The 18,179-nt window shown below is 38.1% G+C and overlaps 1 protein-coding gene across 6 annotated transcripts in view; it reads left to right on the top strand.

Moving 5' to 3' along the window:
- Positions 1–18,179, top strand: part of LOC127804855 (protein MICRORCHIDIA 6-like) — a 30,786-nt gene that overhangs the window by 10,857 nt on the left and 1,750 nt on the right. For 3 of the 6 annotated variants that reach the window (XR_008023757.1, XM_052341904.1, XM_052341903.1), the window contains exons 9-17: positions 300–434; positions 9,401–9,499; positions 9,589–9,690; positions 9,780–9,926; positions 15,900–15,992; positions 16,403–16,457; positions 16,569–16,680; positions 17,292–17,506; positions 17,652–17,764. Coding sequence is in view for 5 of the 6 variants with exons in the window: in XM_052341904.1 (XP_052197864.1) it covers positions 300–434; positions 9,401–9,499; positions 9,589–9,690; positions 9,780–9,926; positions 15,900–15,992; positions 16,403–16,457; positions 16,569–16,680; positions 17,292–17,506; positions 17,652–17,764 (1,071 nt within the window). In the remaining variant the exon portion in view is untranslated. Of the gene's footprint in view, positions 1–299; positions 435–9,400; positions 9,500–9,588; positions 9,691–9,779; positions 9,927–15,899; positions 15,993–16,402; positions 16,458–16,568; positions 16,681–17,291; positions 17,507–17,580; positions 17,765–18,179 lie in introns of those variants that run through there. The other 3 variants (XM_052341906.1, XM_052341907.1, XM_052341905.1) reach the window with 3 other exon arrangements.

Raw genomic sequence — 18,179 nt, 5'->3', positions numbered from 1 at the left:
ATTGGAAATCGGTTTGAGCCAAACTGTTATCTACATGTTTTATCTTGGAGGATTAGAATTTGGAACCTGTTTCCTTATCCAATTAGTCCAATGAGTCAGTGATGTATAAAGACTAAAGAGATTGTACTCTATTCTCTTGTTGCATCCCTTTTGTATATGGGTTTTATCACCCCCCCCCCCCCCCCCCCCCACTATTGTTTTATCAGATATTACAAAATTCCATTTTGAAATTGTTAAGTTTATCTTAATTTTGGAAATTTCCTATCTCACCACATTGGCATGTTTGTAAAAAATTACAGGTGGATTATGAACTGAATGCATCAACTGAGAAATTGGAACCCATACTTTCTCATGGTGAAGCACATTTTTCAGCTAATCTATCTGTGCTGCTGCAGTGGTCTCCATATTCAACAGAAGAAATGCTGATGCAGCAAGTAAGCTTGCATGGCGTTTTGAATTTTTGAATTTGGTTTATCAAGAATAGTAATAGCACTATAGTTGTGATGGATATGTGACGCTACCTTTGGGACCATCACCAGCCATCAGTGCTGCAAGTATTCTCAATGTTCATTCCATTTATAGTAATGACATGGGCATTGTTGGACTCATGACCTTCATTAACAAAAACCATCAGTCAACTCTACAAGTCTGGATAGAAGGATTTTGATCCATCTTGTTTAATTGTCTTCCTCTAGAATGGTTATCGTTTTCACCTTGACAGAAGGCTGCATATTTTTAGTGTTTTCTTTATACACTCTATAATTATGCTGCATATTACTCTTAAGATTTCATCAAATGTCTTTCCTAGTAGTTGTTAAACCTGAAATGGAAAACAAAATGTTTTCTGTCACAACATGACCTAGTTAAGATATTGAATCACGTAGAAGGTGTTAGAGAAAAAAAGGGTTCAGGTTTTCTTATATACAAGTTACTAAAGACATATTATCAAGTAGAAACATGGAGGAGATACTAAGACTTCCGAAATTACAGTTAGATTATATCAAGGATTTGGACTGATTCCTACCTCTTTCCTTTTAGTGATGGATGAACTCAGAAAGCATATCCAAGAAGAAATGCCTTGGCGAATGTGATTTATAGAAGATATTGTCTTGGTTGATGAAACAAAAGAAAGCGTAAATAATAAACTTAAATTATGGAAAAACACCTTAGAATCCAAAGCTTTAAAATAAGTAGGTTTAAAAACTAAGTATGTTGAATTTAAGTTCATTTAAAATAGAAGTGTAGATGATGTTATAGTGAGACCTGGAGATTGAAAAAATGATCAATCTTGATATCTTGGATCAATTGTTCAAAAAGAAGAAAAATTATGTTCATAGAATCAAGATATGATAGTTAAAGTGGAGAAGTGTGTTCAACATTTTATTTGATCATAGATTCCTTTAAAGTTAAAAGAAAAGTTTAGTTGGACAATTATGAGACTATCTTTGGCTTAGAATGATAGGTAGTTAAGCGCTAACATTTGGAAAATTTGAGCGTAGTTGAGATGAGAATGTTATGGTAGATGTGCAACTATACAAAAAATGACAATAAGAAACAAGATCATAAGAAATGAAGCAAGAATGATGCCTTCTAAAGATGAGATGTTGGAATCATGATTAAGATGATTTGGACAAATCAAGAATGCTAGATTCACTTGTGAGTTGAGTGGATGTTATGAAAGAAGTTTGTGGTAGAACAACGAGAGAAAGACCAAAGAAAACTTAGTGGGAATCCCTTAAACATTACAAAGTATATAGCCAAAGATGGAGAGATGGCTAAAGGTGTATAATTCATATAGCTGACCTCACCTAGGGGGATTAAGGCTTGTAATTGTTAATTCTACGTCACATTACATACTAGACTTCCCTCTAAATTAGTAGATTGGTCTTCCTGGAGAAATGAAGAAGTTGATTCTGAAATCCATCTTATGATCTCACCACCTAAATTTGTTCACCTTCATACTCAATCTATTTTGGATCAGAATTTTTTGCGCTGATGCAGTAGTACATCATTTTGGGCTTTCCTATTTAGAAGGACATGATCACATTGTATGCCATTCTGCATTTATCCTTTTGTCAATTTGAGACTAGACCATTGATTTTCCATAAATCTATTAATACCTCTCGGTAGCCTAGAAAAAGGAAGAGGAAAAGAATGAGCGGAGAAGAAGATTAGAAGAGGAATGTAATCAGATAATTGAAACAATAATGATATCTTCACACCCCCAAACCTAATCAACCTACAACATCTTATATACAAAATAACTCACTAATTTGTGGGATCCCATAAATTATGGATCATGTGTCTCCATTTTCTACACTCCCTCTCAAGGTGGAGAATAGATGTCAATCATTCCCAATTTATAAATACAGATATCGAAACTTGATTTGTAAAGTACTTTGGTTAAAACATCAGCTTCCTGGGACTTGGTAGGAATTTAGGACAAGGCAATATTCCCATTCTTAATCTTGGTCTTGATGAAGTCTCTATTAATCCTCTATGTTTCATCCAATCATCTTGAACTGGATTATGGACTACACTAATAGCTGATTTGCTATCACTAAACAACTTCATATAACCTGTTATTGGCATGTTTAAATCTGTCATCAATCTCTGTATCCAAATGAGTTAACATGTTCCTTGAGCTATGGTTCTATACTCTGTTTCTGCACTACTTCGAGCAACCACAAATTGTTTCTTGCTTCTCCATGTCACTAGATTACCCCAAACTTTTGTGTAATACCCGGTGGTTGACTTGCTATCACCAACAGCTCCTGCCCAGTCTGCATCTGAAAAACCATCATCCCCGACTCCAGTTTTTTTTAAACAATAACCCTTTACCAGGACTTTCTTTTAAATACCTCAGAATTTGGTTTGTTACCTCTATGTGCCTTTTTGTGGGAGCATGCATGAACTGGCTTACCACGCTCACATTAAAGGCAATATTTGGTCTTGTGAGTGATAGGTAGATGAGTTTTCCTACCAAATGTTGATAGCTCTCTTTATTCGCTGGAAGATCATTATCTGACACCTTGTGCTTCCAATTACATTTCAAATGTGTACTAGAAGGTTTACACCCAAGTTTTCCTGTCTCTTTAAGTAAGTCAAGTGTGTACTTTCTTTATGAAATGAAAATCCCTTTGTGATTTCTTGCAACCTCCATTCCAAGAAAGTATCTAAGTTAAAGTTCCCCAAGATCTTTTACCATGAATTCGGCTTGAAGTTTCTTTTTGAGATTTTCAATTTCCATTTCATCATCATATGTGATCACCATATCATCAACATATACAATGAATATTGCTTGTTTTCTTGACTTGTTCTTCTTTACTATGATTAGCTTGCCCTTGATTGTATCCAAGATCCTTCATAACAGTATTGATCCGTGTAAACCAAGTTCGAGGTGATTGTTTCAAACCATAAAAAGCCTTTTTTTAGCTTACGTACCTTGTCTCGATCTCCCTTTGCTTCAAATCCAAGAAGAACTCTCATACATACCTCATTCTCTAATGTGCCATTGAGAAAAACATTCTTAATGTCTAGCTGGTGTAGTCTCTAATCTAAATTAACAGCAATACTCAATAGAATTCTGATTGAGTTAAGCTTGGCGACTAGTGAAAAGGTTTCTTATTCCATAGGTTTGAGTAAAGGTTTGTGCTACTAGTCTTGCCTTATACCGTTCAATAGTTCCATCTGGCTTATACTTTATTGAGAAGATCCATTTACTACCAACTGTTTTATTCCCTTCTGGTAATTTCACCATCTCCCAAGTTTCATTATCATTCAACGCCTTCATCTCTTTTAGTACAACTTTCTTCCAATTTGGATCTTGAAGAGCCTCACGAACATTTTTAGGAATCTGAATCCCATCAATCTTTGCAACAAAGGCTTTGAAAGTTCTTGATGACTTAGTATATGCAACATAATTTGATATAGGATACTTGGAATTTCTCGTACAAGATCTTACCCCTTTCCTTAAGGCAATCAGAAGATCAATGTTATTGATAGGTTCTTCTTCCTCACAACATGGCTAATTTTTTTCATCATCTTCTCGGTTACCCGTAGTAATGGGATCTACCATCGATTTATACTCTTGAGTTTACATTGGAGTTTGTGATCTCCTAGAGTAAACAAGAATTGGTTTTGGGTCTATAGTGTTAGATTCTTCCCCTTGACCTACATCACTATCGTTTTTAGACTTAGAATCAGATTGGGAAGGAAAAGATGAGGAGATCAAAGGCAAGGGCTCTAAGAAATTGGGTTCCCAATGTTTGTCTACTTGAGTTTCTCCCCCTAGAGAGAAACTTGGGGGTAGAAGGATTGATCTTCAACAAAGGAAATATCACACGAGATCTATTTCGTAGAAGGATGATAGCACTTATAGCTCTTTTGTGTGGAGGAGTAACCGAGAAAGACACATTTGAGAGCTTTAGGATCGAACTTGCCCCGGTTGGGTTGAACATTATGGACAAATACCACGCACCCAAACACACGAGGTTCAAGAGAATTATGAATCTGCGAGGAAGGAAAGACATATAACAATACATTGAGAGGTGTTCGATATTGAAGGACTTTGGAGGGAACACGATTGATAAGAAATGTTAATGTAAGAATGGCTTCACCCCAAAAAGAGTATGGAACATGACTAACAAACATTATGGATTGAACAACTTCCAATAGGTGACGATTTTTTTCTCTTAGTAACCCCATTTTGTTAAGTAGTATACGCATATGAACTTTGATGAAGTATCCCATATTTTTGGAGATATTCATTTAGTTAATGGGAGAAAAACTCTACCATTATCGGTTCAAAGAATATGGATAGATGATTGAAAAACATTTGTGACACGCTTGTGGAATTGTTTAAAAATTGTAGTTACTTCGGATTTTTCTCTTATCAAGTAAACCCGACATACTCGAGTCAATAAAGGTAACAAACCATCGTTCCCCGGTTAAATTGAACACTCATGATGGTCCCCACACATCACTATGTATTAAATGGAAAGGAGTAGAAGGTTTGTATGTGTGAGGTGGATAAAATGCACGGGTTTGTTTGGCAAGAACACAATGATCACACTGAAATGATGAAGGATCTTTATTAACGAACAAATGAGGGTACAAACGTTTTAGATAAGAGAAATTGGGGTGGCCTAATCTACGATACCACAATAGAACATTGGAATTAGAAAACAAGGAAAAAATAGTAAGTAACTTTGGATTGGAAGGAGAACACAATGATCACACTGAAATGATGAAGGATCTTTATTAACGAACAAATGAGGGTACAAATGCTTTAGATAAGAGAAACTGGGGTGGCCTAATCTACGATACCACAATAGAACATTGGAATTAGAAAACAAGGAAAAAACAGTAAGTAACTTTGGACTTGAAGGAGAACACAATGATCACACTGAAATGATGAAGGATCTTTATTAACGAACAAATGAGGGTACAAATGCTTTAGATAAGAGAAACTAGGGTGGCCTAATCTATGATACCACAATAGAACATTGGAATTAGAAAACAAGGAAAAAACAGTAAGTAACTTTGGACTTGAAGGAGAACCAACACCTGATAAGTAATAGAGACCATTTCGTTCCTTAGCATTTCCAATCGTCCTCTCCGATGACAAATCTTGAAATTTACAGCCAGAAGGGAAAAATGTTACTGAATAGTTCAAATCTCTGGTTAATTTACTCACTGAAAGTAAACTGCACTGTAGATTTGGAACATGAAGAACTAAATTTAACTACAACCCATTAAGTTCTATATCTCCTCTCCCTTTTGTTGTGCACATGGACTCATTTGCTACAATAATACTAATATTTTCCTTACATGGTTGATAGTTATTGAATCTTGTATTGGAGCTTGTCATATGGTCAGAAGCACTTGTGTCCAGTATCCAAGTATCATGTGAGCTTTTACATGACAATAAGGAACAAATACATTTATTGGATGTAAGTGCTACAGAGCTGGTGGAGATTGATGGGACAATTTTGGAGGCTGCTGTAACTGATGAGTAAGTCATCAGTTTTCAGAGAATTTCCATATGCTTTGCTGAGAATGGTTGAGAGGCTGCATCAATTGTTATCTCAACCACATAGGCATTCTTTCTCCTCTGGCTTCATAACTTCCAATCTGGGGGCTTGCCATGAATATCTCAACACATCTTTGGTATGGTTGGGCTTCTTACAATGCTCACACCACAATTGCTTATCCTTTCCAGAATGACTTTTTGTATTGTATCCTTTATTTCGATTTGCAGCTAAAGCAGATCCTTGAACTGCTGTTTTGGTGGATGAGCTTTGTACTAGAGAAGACATCACTTTTCTCTTTGTTTCTTCATGTCGGACTTCAGCAAACACCTCCTTCAGTTTAGGTAGAGGCTTTGTGCCAAGTATACATTCTCGAACGTTATCAAGATCTTGATTCAGGCCTTGTAAGAAATCAAATATTCAATCTCTTTCTACCATCTTATTGTATAGGCTCCATCATCCGAACACTTCCAATCAACATTGTGAAACAAATTGATTTGCTGCCACAATTTTGAGAGCGTATTAAAGTACTTGGAGACAAATAATATACCATGTCGAGTGTTTCAAATTTTAGAGCGAACTTCAAAACTTTGAGATATATCCTCAAGGTCTGAGTACATCTCTTTCACTACATCCCACACTTATTTTGCTGTTTGGTAGAACAGGTACAGGCGTCCAGTCTTTTGCTCTATCGAGTTTATCAACTATGCCGTCACAATTGAGTTTTCTACTTCCCATACACTGACATAATTTGATGGAGGTGTGTTGTCGTTGCTCCTGTGAAATATCCCATTTTTTCTCTTCGCTTGATTACGAGTAATATTGATTGATACCACTCTCTAAAATTGCTTTCATTTAATTTATGAGAGGTGATTTGTATTGAGGGGTTTTCAGGAATGATCAGGTACTAAGGATAATTGAGGGTTGGAGATAGCCGGGATACTAGTCGATTCCGTTGTGGATGAAGTGGAAGTGGTCATTTGATCGATAATGGTGGTTATTGGAATTCACGTTGGCGACGATGATCGGTTGGTTTGAAATTAGTGGGTTGTTGCAAACCAAATTTGATACTTTGAAGTTCAGATCTAAGGTTGATGACGGTCCAATAGACTACCACAAAAAACCCAAGAAGAGGACCAGGATGGAAGGAGCAGTAAGCAGCGACATAAGCTTGCTGGAGCAACGACAATGATGGATGGCGACGGTTGGCGGCCGACAACGGCAAACGACGAAACCATTGGGATCTGGATGGGCTGAGAGAGACAAGTCCAATGGTGGTGACATCGTCGCGATTGGAGCACCTGAGAGGGAGATTAGAGCAAAAAAAGTCTTGGCTAATAGATCTGAAGGGCGGCGTGTGGAGGCTGCAACGGTGGCTGGGCCCTAGGAGTTGACTGATTAGAGGTCGGCGACAACGATGGACAAAGTGGCTGCAGAAGCTCGATCAATGGTGGTGAAGTCCGGTGGTCACAAAAAGTGGTAGAGAAAGGCGGTGAAGTCGGCGATCGATGGTGGCTGCGCGAGGTCAACGACAACGACGTTGGAATGACGAACATGAGACCCTTTATCTTCTCTATTCCTGGTGTTTTGACAGCAATGACGGACTCATCTGCAAGAATAATGGTAGATCGACGGCGGCTGCGGGTGGCTTAGATACCATATAATCAGATAATAGAAACAACAATGATATCTTCACACCCCCAAACTTAATCAACCTACAACATCTTATATACAAAATAACTCACTAATCCCCCCATTATTCAAACTAAAAGATTGTTAAAGGTTGTCTTGAGTATATGGTATAAGAAGAAGATGATGATAGTAGCAGTGAATGATGGAAGTTCGCTAGAGTTCCTTTTGAAGATTTTAGATAAAAGTTATAACCCAAACTGTAATTAGTTATAGTTTGGGGGTTAAACTGTAAATATCTAATAATATTCATTGGGATATCCACCCACTATTATAAATAGAGGGCAAGGGGTAGCAAATGGTGAGAGAGTTCTCATTTTTCTGTTTGTAATGAGTGCTGATTGTTTCTAAGAGAAAGGCTAGGGCTGTTAGCTTTGTAATCTTGGGGGAAAACAATTGGGGCGCTTGGGAATAGAAGGGAGAGAAGGGCCACTACTGTACTGATCGATTTCTGAAAATAAAGACTGCTCTCGGGAGGATCTTAGAGGCTGGATGTAGTGCCAATTCAATTGGCATGAATCAGGATAAAAGTTTGTCTTTTTATATGGTTTGAATGTTTTCTTTCGTGTTCTGTTCTTACTTAAATTCTGTTATTTATTGACTGTTTGTGTTGTGGTGTGTTGGGCGGTGAGTTGTGAGTGTTTGGAGGGGTGTTTGATCGGTTTCTTGGAGGGTTTTAAGGCTGCCAGTGCTCCCAATTTATAACAAAGATAAAAAGTAAAACCCATAAATTATGGACACATGATTCCCTAATTTGTGGGATCCCATAAATTATAGATCATGTGTCCCCATTTCCTACAAGGAAGAAACAACAAACAATAACAACATACCAAGACTTAATCCCACTAGGAGGTGTCTGCCATATGAATCTAGTTCACCAATCATCTCTATTTATAATTATATCTTTTGTAAGGGCAGAGAGAAACAGAGGCACATAACCAATATTTGATATAATAATCAATTTCCAAATCTAAATAATTACTAGTAAGATATTTATAAACTTGCAAAACCCTGTTAAATTAGAATTAAAATAACCTAGGAAACAAAAACATAACATACTAGTCCTAACTAACTTTAATTCTTGAATAACTAAACCCCTGCATAACTAAAATAATAAAGTTTTGAAGTAATTAGAACTCTTGATCTCCATCACCCTTTTTAAGTGCATTATGGAATTTTGGACCACCAAAACTGTAAATCCTAAATCCTAGACGACTCACCACTAATTCCACACCCATAGTCTCCTTAGTCATAGCCACCACTCACTCCATGTCCTCTTCTTCCTTTTCATGCTTCTGGTGCTGAATTCATCACCGGACCATTTTCTTACCTCCTAGTACATGAGAAATACATTTGATACATATTACCCACAATACCTTCTTCCACAAGATGAACATTGAAAGTAAGATAAAGAATATAGAAACAGGGATACTTCATAGCTTATTCTAATCTTTACATGACATTAAGGCTTCTTGTTAGCTTTGCATTAGATGTAAAACCTGTATAAAGATTTAAAATAAACATTGAATATTTGTGTGAAGTTTAAAATTCTGGATCAGTATGTTCTCGTGCCATTATCTATTTTTTTGTCTGTCTGTTGTTTTATCTGTACAAAGTAAGCTTAATTTTGCACATTTGCATATCCTTATTAAGGCAATCTTTGTTAACCCAATAGCCAGTTTGATGATATAGGGTATCATGGAACAAAGATTGTTATATACAACCTTTGGTTAAATGAAGATGGGGATATGGAGCTAGATTTTGATTTTGACGTGGAGGTACCTTTCATCTACTTGCTCTAACTTCTTCCTATAGGATCTTTTGAATAATTTGAACTGCTTTGTCTAACTTTAATCCTATGTTGTAGGATATCCGTGTCAAAGCAGATCCAAAGCTGCTTCAGACTGGATGCTACCCAAATCCAGTTTCTGATCAGCATATTGCTAACCTATACCGTTATTCCCTCCGTGTAAGTTCATTTGTTAGGTTGGCAAGTTAATTATCAAAGGAGCCTCCTTACTGCTGGTTTTGAATTATGTTATTTTTCAAGCTGAACAGGTATACTTGTCCATTTTGTACCTAAGGCTACCTCAAAGCTTCAAAATACTTCTGCGGGGGCGTGTTGTCAAGTGCCAAAATATTGTTGATGATCTCAAATTTCATGAATTTATATTGTATAAACCTCAAATTGATGGGAGCAAGGAGGTTTGCATTAACTTATTTATGGATGCCTATTGCAGTCATCACCACTTGTATCTTATTGATTGTTACTCTTCAGTCTCAATGCATGCTTGTAGATGCTTAGTTTTATTTAGGTTTCACAAGTTGATTTATTGCAAGAACATATTCACCTTAAACCCCTTTGTTTAAGGTGAATATGTTCCCTTTTGAGAAAGAATAAGTTAGTTACAGAAAAATTAAAAAAAGAGAGAGAGAATAAATGAATAAGTTTCTCGTGTAGGGCAATGTGAATTTCTTTTGCATAAAACTGAAATTCAGTATTCCATACATGATTCTAAATATGTTTTTGACTATTAAGAGTACTGCACTAGTACTGATGTTGAGTCTGTTCAAACTTGGGTTACTAAATTTCTGCATAATGCATGTTTGTTGCATACTATTTTGGTAGTAATAATTGATAGAGACTAGAGATATTACTGTCATGGGTTGTATAGTGTCAAGCCCTTGAATTAGGGCTGGCAATTTGGTAATTCCAATTGTAGAATGAGAGAGAGAGAGAGAGAGAGAACAGAGAGAGAGAGAGAGAGGAAGTTTATTCTTTCAATCAATCAGGATTCCTGAGTGTCGTAGGTCTCTTATTAAGAGGACCTCTAGCCATACAATGATTTCCTCTAACCGCTTAACATCCTACTCTAGCTGTTACAATTGTCCTTCCTGCCTTTTAACCTCCTAACCTCCCCAACAGTCTATAAGAGGTAAGTAATTACAAGATTATCTCCAAGGTCGTAACAATCCCTATCCCTTGAAATAATTATTGTCCTCAAGAATTTAGGGAAGTCCCACAGCTCAGGGAAATTGCTTCAAAAGATTTGGGAGGTATTCCCAAGTAGTGTGGTCCAAATGAAGATGAGACCACTGAACCAATACTTGAGTTAGAGGTAACTTCCCTTGGTACAACACTCTTTTCTCCACAATAGCGCAGGGTTCAATTACCTCTTTCACCTCTTCTGCATTTGGTGGTAAGTCTGTCTGAGTAGGATCAACAGGGTTTGTAGCTCTCTTCAACAATGAAACATGGAACACCGAATGGCTAATCACCCATTCTGGTAGCTGCAATTGATATGCTATTGGCCCCACCTTGGCCACAATAGGGTAGGGTACAAAATACTTTGGACTCAACTTAGAACCTGGTAAGGAAGTATAGGGCTGTTGCAGGAACCTCCTAACCTTGAGGTAAACCATATCACCTGTCTCAAAGGTCTTGTCACTCCATCTCCTATTTGCCACCTGCTTCATCCGGTTACGTGCAGTAGCCAATTCCCTTTTTAACACTGTTAACAATTGCTGCCTCTGCCAGAAATAATGCTCCACTTCATCCATAATAGGGGAAGACTCTAAAATGGTGAGCAACAAAGTGGGCTTATACCCAAACATGGCTTCAAAAGGACTCCTCCAAATAGCATTGTGGTAGTTGGTATTGTAACACCATTGTGCTAACGACAACCACCTATTCCAACTCTTAGGGTTAGTGAAGCACATACACCTCAAGTATGCCTCTAGACACTGGTTGACCCTTTCCGTTTGGCCATTTGTTTTAGGGTGATAGGCAGTGGACAAACATAGCCCTATTTCTAATTTCTTGAACAACTCTTGCCAAAATGAACTTGTGAACACCTTGTCTCTATCCAAGACAATAGTTTTAGGAGCACCATGTATGCTGGCCACCCTATCCAAAAATGTTCATGCCACCTCTTGTGCAGTAAATGGATGAGAGAGACTAATGAAGTGCCTAAATTTTGTCAAACGATCTACTACCACCATAATTACATCTTTGTCTTCCGATTGTGGTAGGCCCTCCACAAAGTCCATGGAAAGCCCCCCATGCTTGCTGAGGCACTGCCAAAGGCTGCAACAGTCCAGGGTAAGCCATATGTTCATGCTTACATTGCTAGCATACTGCATATGACATCACAAATTTCACCATTTCTGCCTTTTGCTTAGGCTAAAAGAATAATTGCTTGACCTTTTGATAAGTAGCTCGTATTCTTGAGTGACCACCCAAGGGAGAACAATGAAGGGCCCACAATATTTTATCCTTTAAGACACTGTCATCTCCTACTACCAATCTACCCTTGTACCGGACCAGCCCATTAGACAATGTATAATCTGCAATTGCAATAGGTTGCACTGCCAACTGTGCCATAATATCCTGAAGTCACTCAAACTACCCATAGCTTCTAACTCAGTCATCCACTTTGGCACTACAGTTGTAATAGCTTGGCAGACTGCAGTTTCGTTTTGTCTTGATAATGCGTCAACCATTAAGTTTTCCTTACCTGGATGGTACTGAATAGTATAATCCAGCCCCATGAGTTTTGAAACACCTTTTCGTTGTAATTGGGCATGCAGCCTTTGTTAGGCTAGAAATTGCAAGCTCTCATGGTCTGTGCGAATCACAAATGGTTGGCTCTCCAAATAATGACTCCACTTATCAATTGCCTTGAGCATTGCCAACAATTCCTTGTTATAAACACTTAGCTCCAAGTGTCTTTGAGACAAGGCTTGGCTTATAAAAGCCAATGGTCGCCCTTCCTGTACCAACACAGCTCCAATACTGGTTTTACACGCATCTGTCTCCACTGTAAAGGGTTTAGAAAAATCCAGAAAAGCTAACACCGGGGCCATAGACATGGATTTCTTAAGGGCTAAGAATGCTGCTTTTGCCTTGGGATTCCACTAAAATCCTTGCTTCTTCAGCAACTCAGTAAGAGGTTTACTGATCATACCATAGTGCTGAACAAATTTTCAGTAATAAACAGTTAATCCCAATAAACTCCTCAACTCCTTCACATTTTTAGGTTTAGGCCACTCCAACATCACTTCCACTTTCTTTGGATCAGTTCGTACCCCTTCTCCACAAATAATATGTCCCAAATACTCCACCTCCTTTGCAGCAAATGTACATTTTGAGAGCATACAATTGGTGAGACTTAAGGATCTCAAATGTCGTGTGGAGATGTGTGAGGTGGTGTGCAAAAGTGGGATTGTAAATGAGGATGTTATCAAAGAAAACGAGGATGAACTTCCTCAAGTAAGGTAGGAAAATTTGGTTCATCAAAGCTTGGAAGGTGGCAGGTGCATTAGTCAAACCAAAGAGCATAACAATGAATTCGTATAGCCCTTGGTGGGTTCTAAAAGCTATTTTATGAATGTCAGATGCAGTCATCTGAATTTGATGGTAACCAGACCTCATGCCTAGTTTAGAGAAGATTTTTGCACTATATAACTCATCCAAAAGGTCATCAATCAAGGGTATAGGAAACTTATTTTTGATAGTGTTTGAGTTAGCTGTCGGTAGTCTATGTAAAACCTCCAAGTTCTATCCTTTTTCTTAACAAGGAAGACTAGGGATGATGCATAGAGGCTTTAGCTGGGTTGAATGATGGTTGAGTGTAGCATTGTTTTAACTTGCTTCTCAATCTCTGTTTTCTGAGCATGAGGGTATTTATAGGCTCTAACATTGATAGGTTCTGAGTTTGGTTTAAGGTGAATTGAGTGGTCCAAGGGTCTTTGGGGTGGTAAAGAATTGGGTTCCGCAAATGGATCCTTAAATTCTACCAAAAGTGAATGCAAGTCATCAACTTACCTTATTTGCGAGTTGGGAATCAATGCTGGCAGCAATAGGCTAAAATTCTGCCATAGATTGGTTGTCACCTTCCATTTCCATAGCCTGTATAGAATAGAGTTGGGTTATCTGCCCTCCCTTCTTCAACATCATCTTCTGTAGTCTTTTCCCTCCAATTAGCTTACACTCCTTGCTCCAAGTTGCCCAACAAAGTCAGCTTCTTCCCTTCGATTACCACTATGACTTCTAACTTGTTGAAGTCAAAAGTCAGAGGACTCACAGTCCTCATCTAGTCTTCGCCAAGCACCCAGTCTTCACCAAGCACTATATCACATCCACCCAGTTCTAAAATTCGCAAATCAGCTGCAAATTCCTGACCCTGCATGATTGATGAAAATCCTATACATTTGTAGTGGTTGTGCATTCTACTCCCATTGACTACAGTTATCAACAAGGGGGTTGTGGTTGTCATAGGACACTTGAGGCTTGTAGTTGTGGCTTCACTAAGGACGTTGTGGGTGCTTCCACTGTCGATAAGCACCATTAGCCTTCGTTTCCCCACCGGGCCGCTCACTTTTATAATCTGTCCCATAGGGCTTCCTTTTAGTGCATGAAAGGAAATCTCCCCTCCTTCCTCTCTTTGTACTTTTTCTTCTTCTTACAGTAGCCTTTCTTTGTCTACCACTTCTTCTTCTGCTTCTTCTTTTGTCTTTTCCCTATCAACTCCCTCCATATTCATCAGCTGCCTTTTGCATTAATGACCAGGGCCATATTTGCCTCCGCATTTGAAGCACAGCCCTAGCTGCCTTCACTGCTCTATCAAATTCCCCTTGCTTCCATTGTTACTCCCTGGCGCCTTGGGAGATGGTTGACTATGCCACGTGAGCAAGGGCCTTGCGTTTCCCCCTCCATATTGTCCTGCCAATATACTTGGTTTATAGGGAACCTTGTGTTTCTTGAAGATGGCCTCTAAGGCCAATTCTTGAAGCCTAGCTTTTTTCGCAACTTGTTTCACGAACGTAGGGGTCATCATCTTCACCATTGGCTGCAATTCTTCCCTCAATCCATTAATAAAGACTGATACCAAATATTGCTCGGTGAGTCCTAGTTGCACCGTACTCAGCATAGATCTCAACTCCTCAAATCGAGCTTGGTACTCAACCACTATCCCTTTTTGTTTTAACTTGTTGAATTCTTCGACTACATCGGCCATGTTTTTCTCCTTGAAGCGATCACATAACCCATCAGTAAATTCTGCCCAACTTCCATGCATTCCTTCATCTTGGATCCATCCTTGATACTAAGAATCCGCCTCTTCATTCAAATAGGCTGACACCAAATTTATCTTTTGATCTTCAGGGATCCAGTAGAATTAAAAAAATCTTCTGTACCTTCGTACTCACCATCATGGTTTCTTTCCTTCAAACATCGGAATCTCCAATCTTGGCATCGGAACATGAGTCTGAGTCCACTGTTGCTGATTCCTCCCCGAAACTTCTTGAACTGTAGCTTGATCTACTTCGTTAAGAATCCCTTGTGTGCCTGAACGATTGCCCTGGTGTGGCAAAATCGGGTCAAAGGTCTGTCTTGGGGGATATTCTGGCGGCAAATGGAATTAGGGTAGGGAAGACAACCTGCTTAGCACATTGTCAATCCTTCGTCCCTACAATTCCACCATTTCTTGGCACCTATTCATCGCTTTTTGTTGCTTCTCCATGGCCGCTTGCATGGTTTCTCTCCACTTAGCCAAGTCCTCCCGCTTTTGGTGTAGGCTTTCTTGGGTGTGGGTTGCCCCAAACTCCATGGATTCTAGCCTAATCTCCAGCTGCTTCAAGCGTGTTCCCTCGGCCATTGCACCTTGATCCCTAGACACACTGAATTCCTCAATTGGGCATTATGTCCTTCCCACACCGAAGCACCATGCTTCGTCCAATGCTTTTCCGTCATGGCGCAGCTTCCGTAAGTCTTCCCACAACTAAATCTTCTGGCTCTGATACCACAATTGTCAAGCCCTTGAATTAGGCTAGCAATTCGGTAATTCCGATTGTAAAACGAGAGAGAGATCAAGAGGGAGGAAGTTTATTCATTCAATCAATGGGTAAAATCCTCTTTGAGTGCCGTAGGTCTCTTATTAAGAGGACCTCTAGTCATACAACGATTTCCTCTAATCGCTTAACAGCCTACTCTAGCTGTTATAACTATCCTTCCTGCCTTCTAACCTCCTAACCTCCCCAACAGTCTATAAGAGGTAAGTAATTACAAGATTATCCCCAAGGTTGTAACATGTAGGACGATAATATTAGATAATCAATTATATTCTCTTTTAATGTTAAACTCCTTCTCTAACAGTGTTTGGTGGGTTAATTTTTCAGGCTGCAGTTATTACTACTATAGGGTTTTTGAAGGAAGCTCCAAATGTAAATATTCATGGGTTCTGTATCTACCATAAGAACCGTCTTATATTGGTGAGGGTTATTCTCTCGCAACTTAAAATATAGCACCTTACTGTGGTTTTGCTCTATAATTATGATGGAATGATTACGCAAGTTTTAGAAGTAGAAATTTAATAATTAAGACATGGTGGACTTGGTGCTTTTGTTGGCAAGTCTCATGTTTTATTTAGAAATTTAGTATTCTATTTGCAAGTAAGATGTTACACAAATGCAGCTAGTTGAAGTCCCTTTTTGTTTAGTGACTTCTTGGGTGGGATGACTATTCACTAAGGACTAAGAGGAGGATCTAACAGGTTCTATACACATTTGTTCACACATGATTCACTATGTTGTTTTTGCAAATATGTGAAGGTTTTTGCTATTGGTGCAAACGCGAACAACTTGAAAAATTGTGCTAACTTTCATTATCATATTTTTGGCAGCCATTTTGGCCTGTTGTCAAGAATGCAACCAACAGTAAAGGAAGAGGAGTTGTTGGTAAATGCTGACAAATCCTTAATATCCTCTTACATCAACTTTTTAGTTATGAATTTATGATTTATCAAATTTTAGCAGACAGTTTATGAATGATATAGTAGTCTTTCATAGGTGTTCTAGAAGCAAATTTTATTGAGCCTACTCATGATAAGCAAGATTTCGAGAAGACTTCCCTTTTCCAAAAACTTGAAGCTCGATTAAGGGAAATGACAATGGAATATTGGTAAGCTTCCATTTGCAAGGTTAGAAGTGATTTATAGAGATATCCAGATGAAAATTGTGGAAAATGAATCAAGGTTAACTGCACGAAGAAGTTGGAAATGATAATGTACCTGCTTCAAATATGCAAATCATTTCAAAACATTGAGTCAGTTGCATGTGAATTGCTTTCAGGTTTGACTTTGTCTAATTTCTTACAGCTGTTGATTCTGTAAATGCAATTCTTGTCGTTGATGAACCAACTCAACTATGCCTTACTTCATACGTAATCTAATAAAGTTTTACATTGGCTATTGTCTACCTAATAGAAAGTTCCTTTTACCCAGGGTTGGAACCAGACGCACTAATCTAACTTATTAACTATGTGGAGGTGGTAAAGTTATGTAGAATTATTCTTTGATCACAACTTTATCATGTTCAAATAATTTTCATAATTTCTAGACAACTATGAAATTTTAAGTCGAATTGAGATCCTTGCAAGCTAAAATTCAACCATGGCATACTATTTTTGACATCTAAATAAAATCTATATCAGGTCCTTCATATAATTTCTTCGTTCTGCACACTCTTGTTGAGTTTGTTTTTCATTTAGTTGTTATCTGCTGAATATTTTAGGCATTTGCACTGTGGATTGATTGGGTATCAACAAGTGAAAAGATCATTGATCGCATCCAAGCCTTCTCATGAAAAACTTTGCTCTGCAGCATATCCTTTCCTCGAACCTATTTTACTGAATGACAGGCCCTCTCTAACTGAAAATACAAGAGCAGTTTCTTCTGCAATTGGATCTTTTGGAGATGCTATTTCACCTAGAAGCCCAGATATATCAAGTATGTCTTGAATAACGAGAACCTTATCAATGATCTCTTGTGATAGTTGCTTGAACTTTTTTTTCTTTCACCAGTTGGTGGTCTGTGCAGATTGAATCTTGGAAAAACCTTATGAAATCTGTCTGGGCTTGCTTATTTTTGAAAGGAGTACATGCAAAGAGGAAAGGACAAAATCAACCAGTGGAGCTTGGGCATGGAAAAAGGCAAACGGGATTAGAGTCATATTTGGCTGATGACCAGCACAATAGAGTGAAACAGGTTTGCTTAAAGCCAGTCTTGATTTTTATAAATGATGGAATTGCCATAATTTGTCTAGCACCATAAGTTATGGACTAATGATATTCATGATTCCCTTGTGATGGCAGACCAAGGCAATGTATTTGGTCTGATTATTTTGTATCTATTTAATTTCTCATTGAATAAATATGGTCATTAGTTTTTGGTGTCACTTCTAATAGAATGTGCATCTGAACTGTTGGTTCTTCTATTGACCACTTAATAAATTTTAAATATCAACTTAAGAAACTGGACAAGAAGTAGTTGTTTCTTGTTAGTTTTTAGGTGACTTTATCCACAATGTTTGTCAATCTCTTCTTATCCTTTTGATTTCTTTAAATATTCAGGGCATATGTTTGAAGGAGATTATTTTTCCCAATCTTCTTCCCCTAACACT

Source organism: Diospyros lotus, chromosome 6, assembly GCF_014633365.1.
Source record: "Diospyros lotus cultivar Yz01 chromosome 6, ASM1463336v1, whole genome shotgun sequence".
In the NCBI taxonomy this organism is placed as follows: Eukaryota; Viridiplantae; Streptophyta; class Magnoliopsida; order Ericales; family Ebenaceae; genus Diospyros; species Diospyros lotus.
Note: the sequence above shows the minus strand (reverse complement) of the source record. Positions and strands in the feature narration are given on the sequence as shown.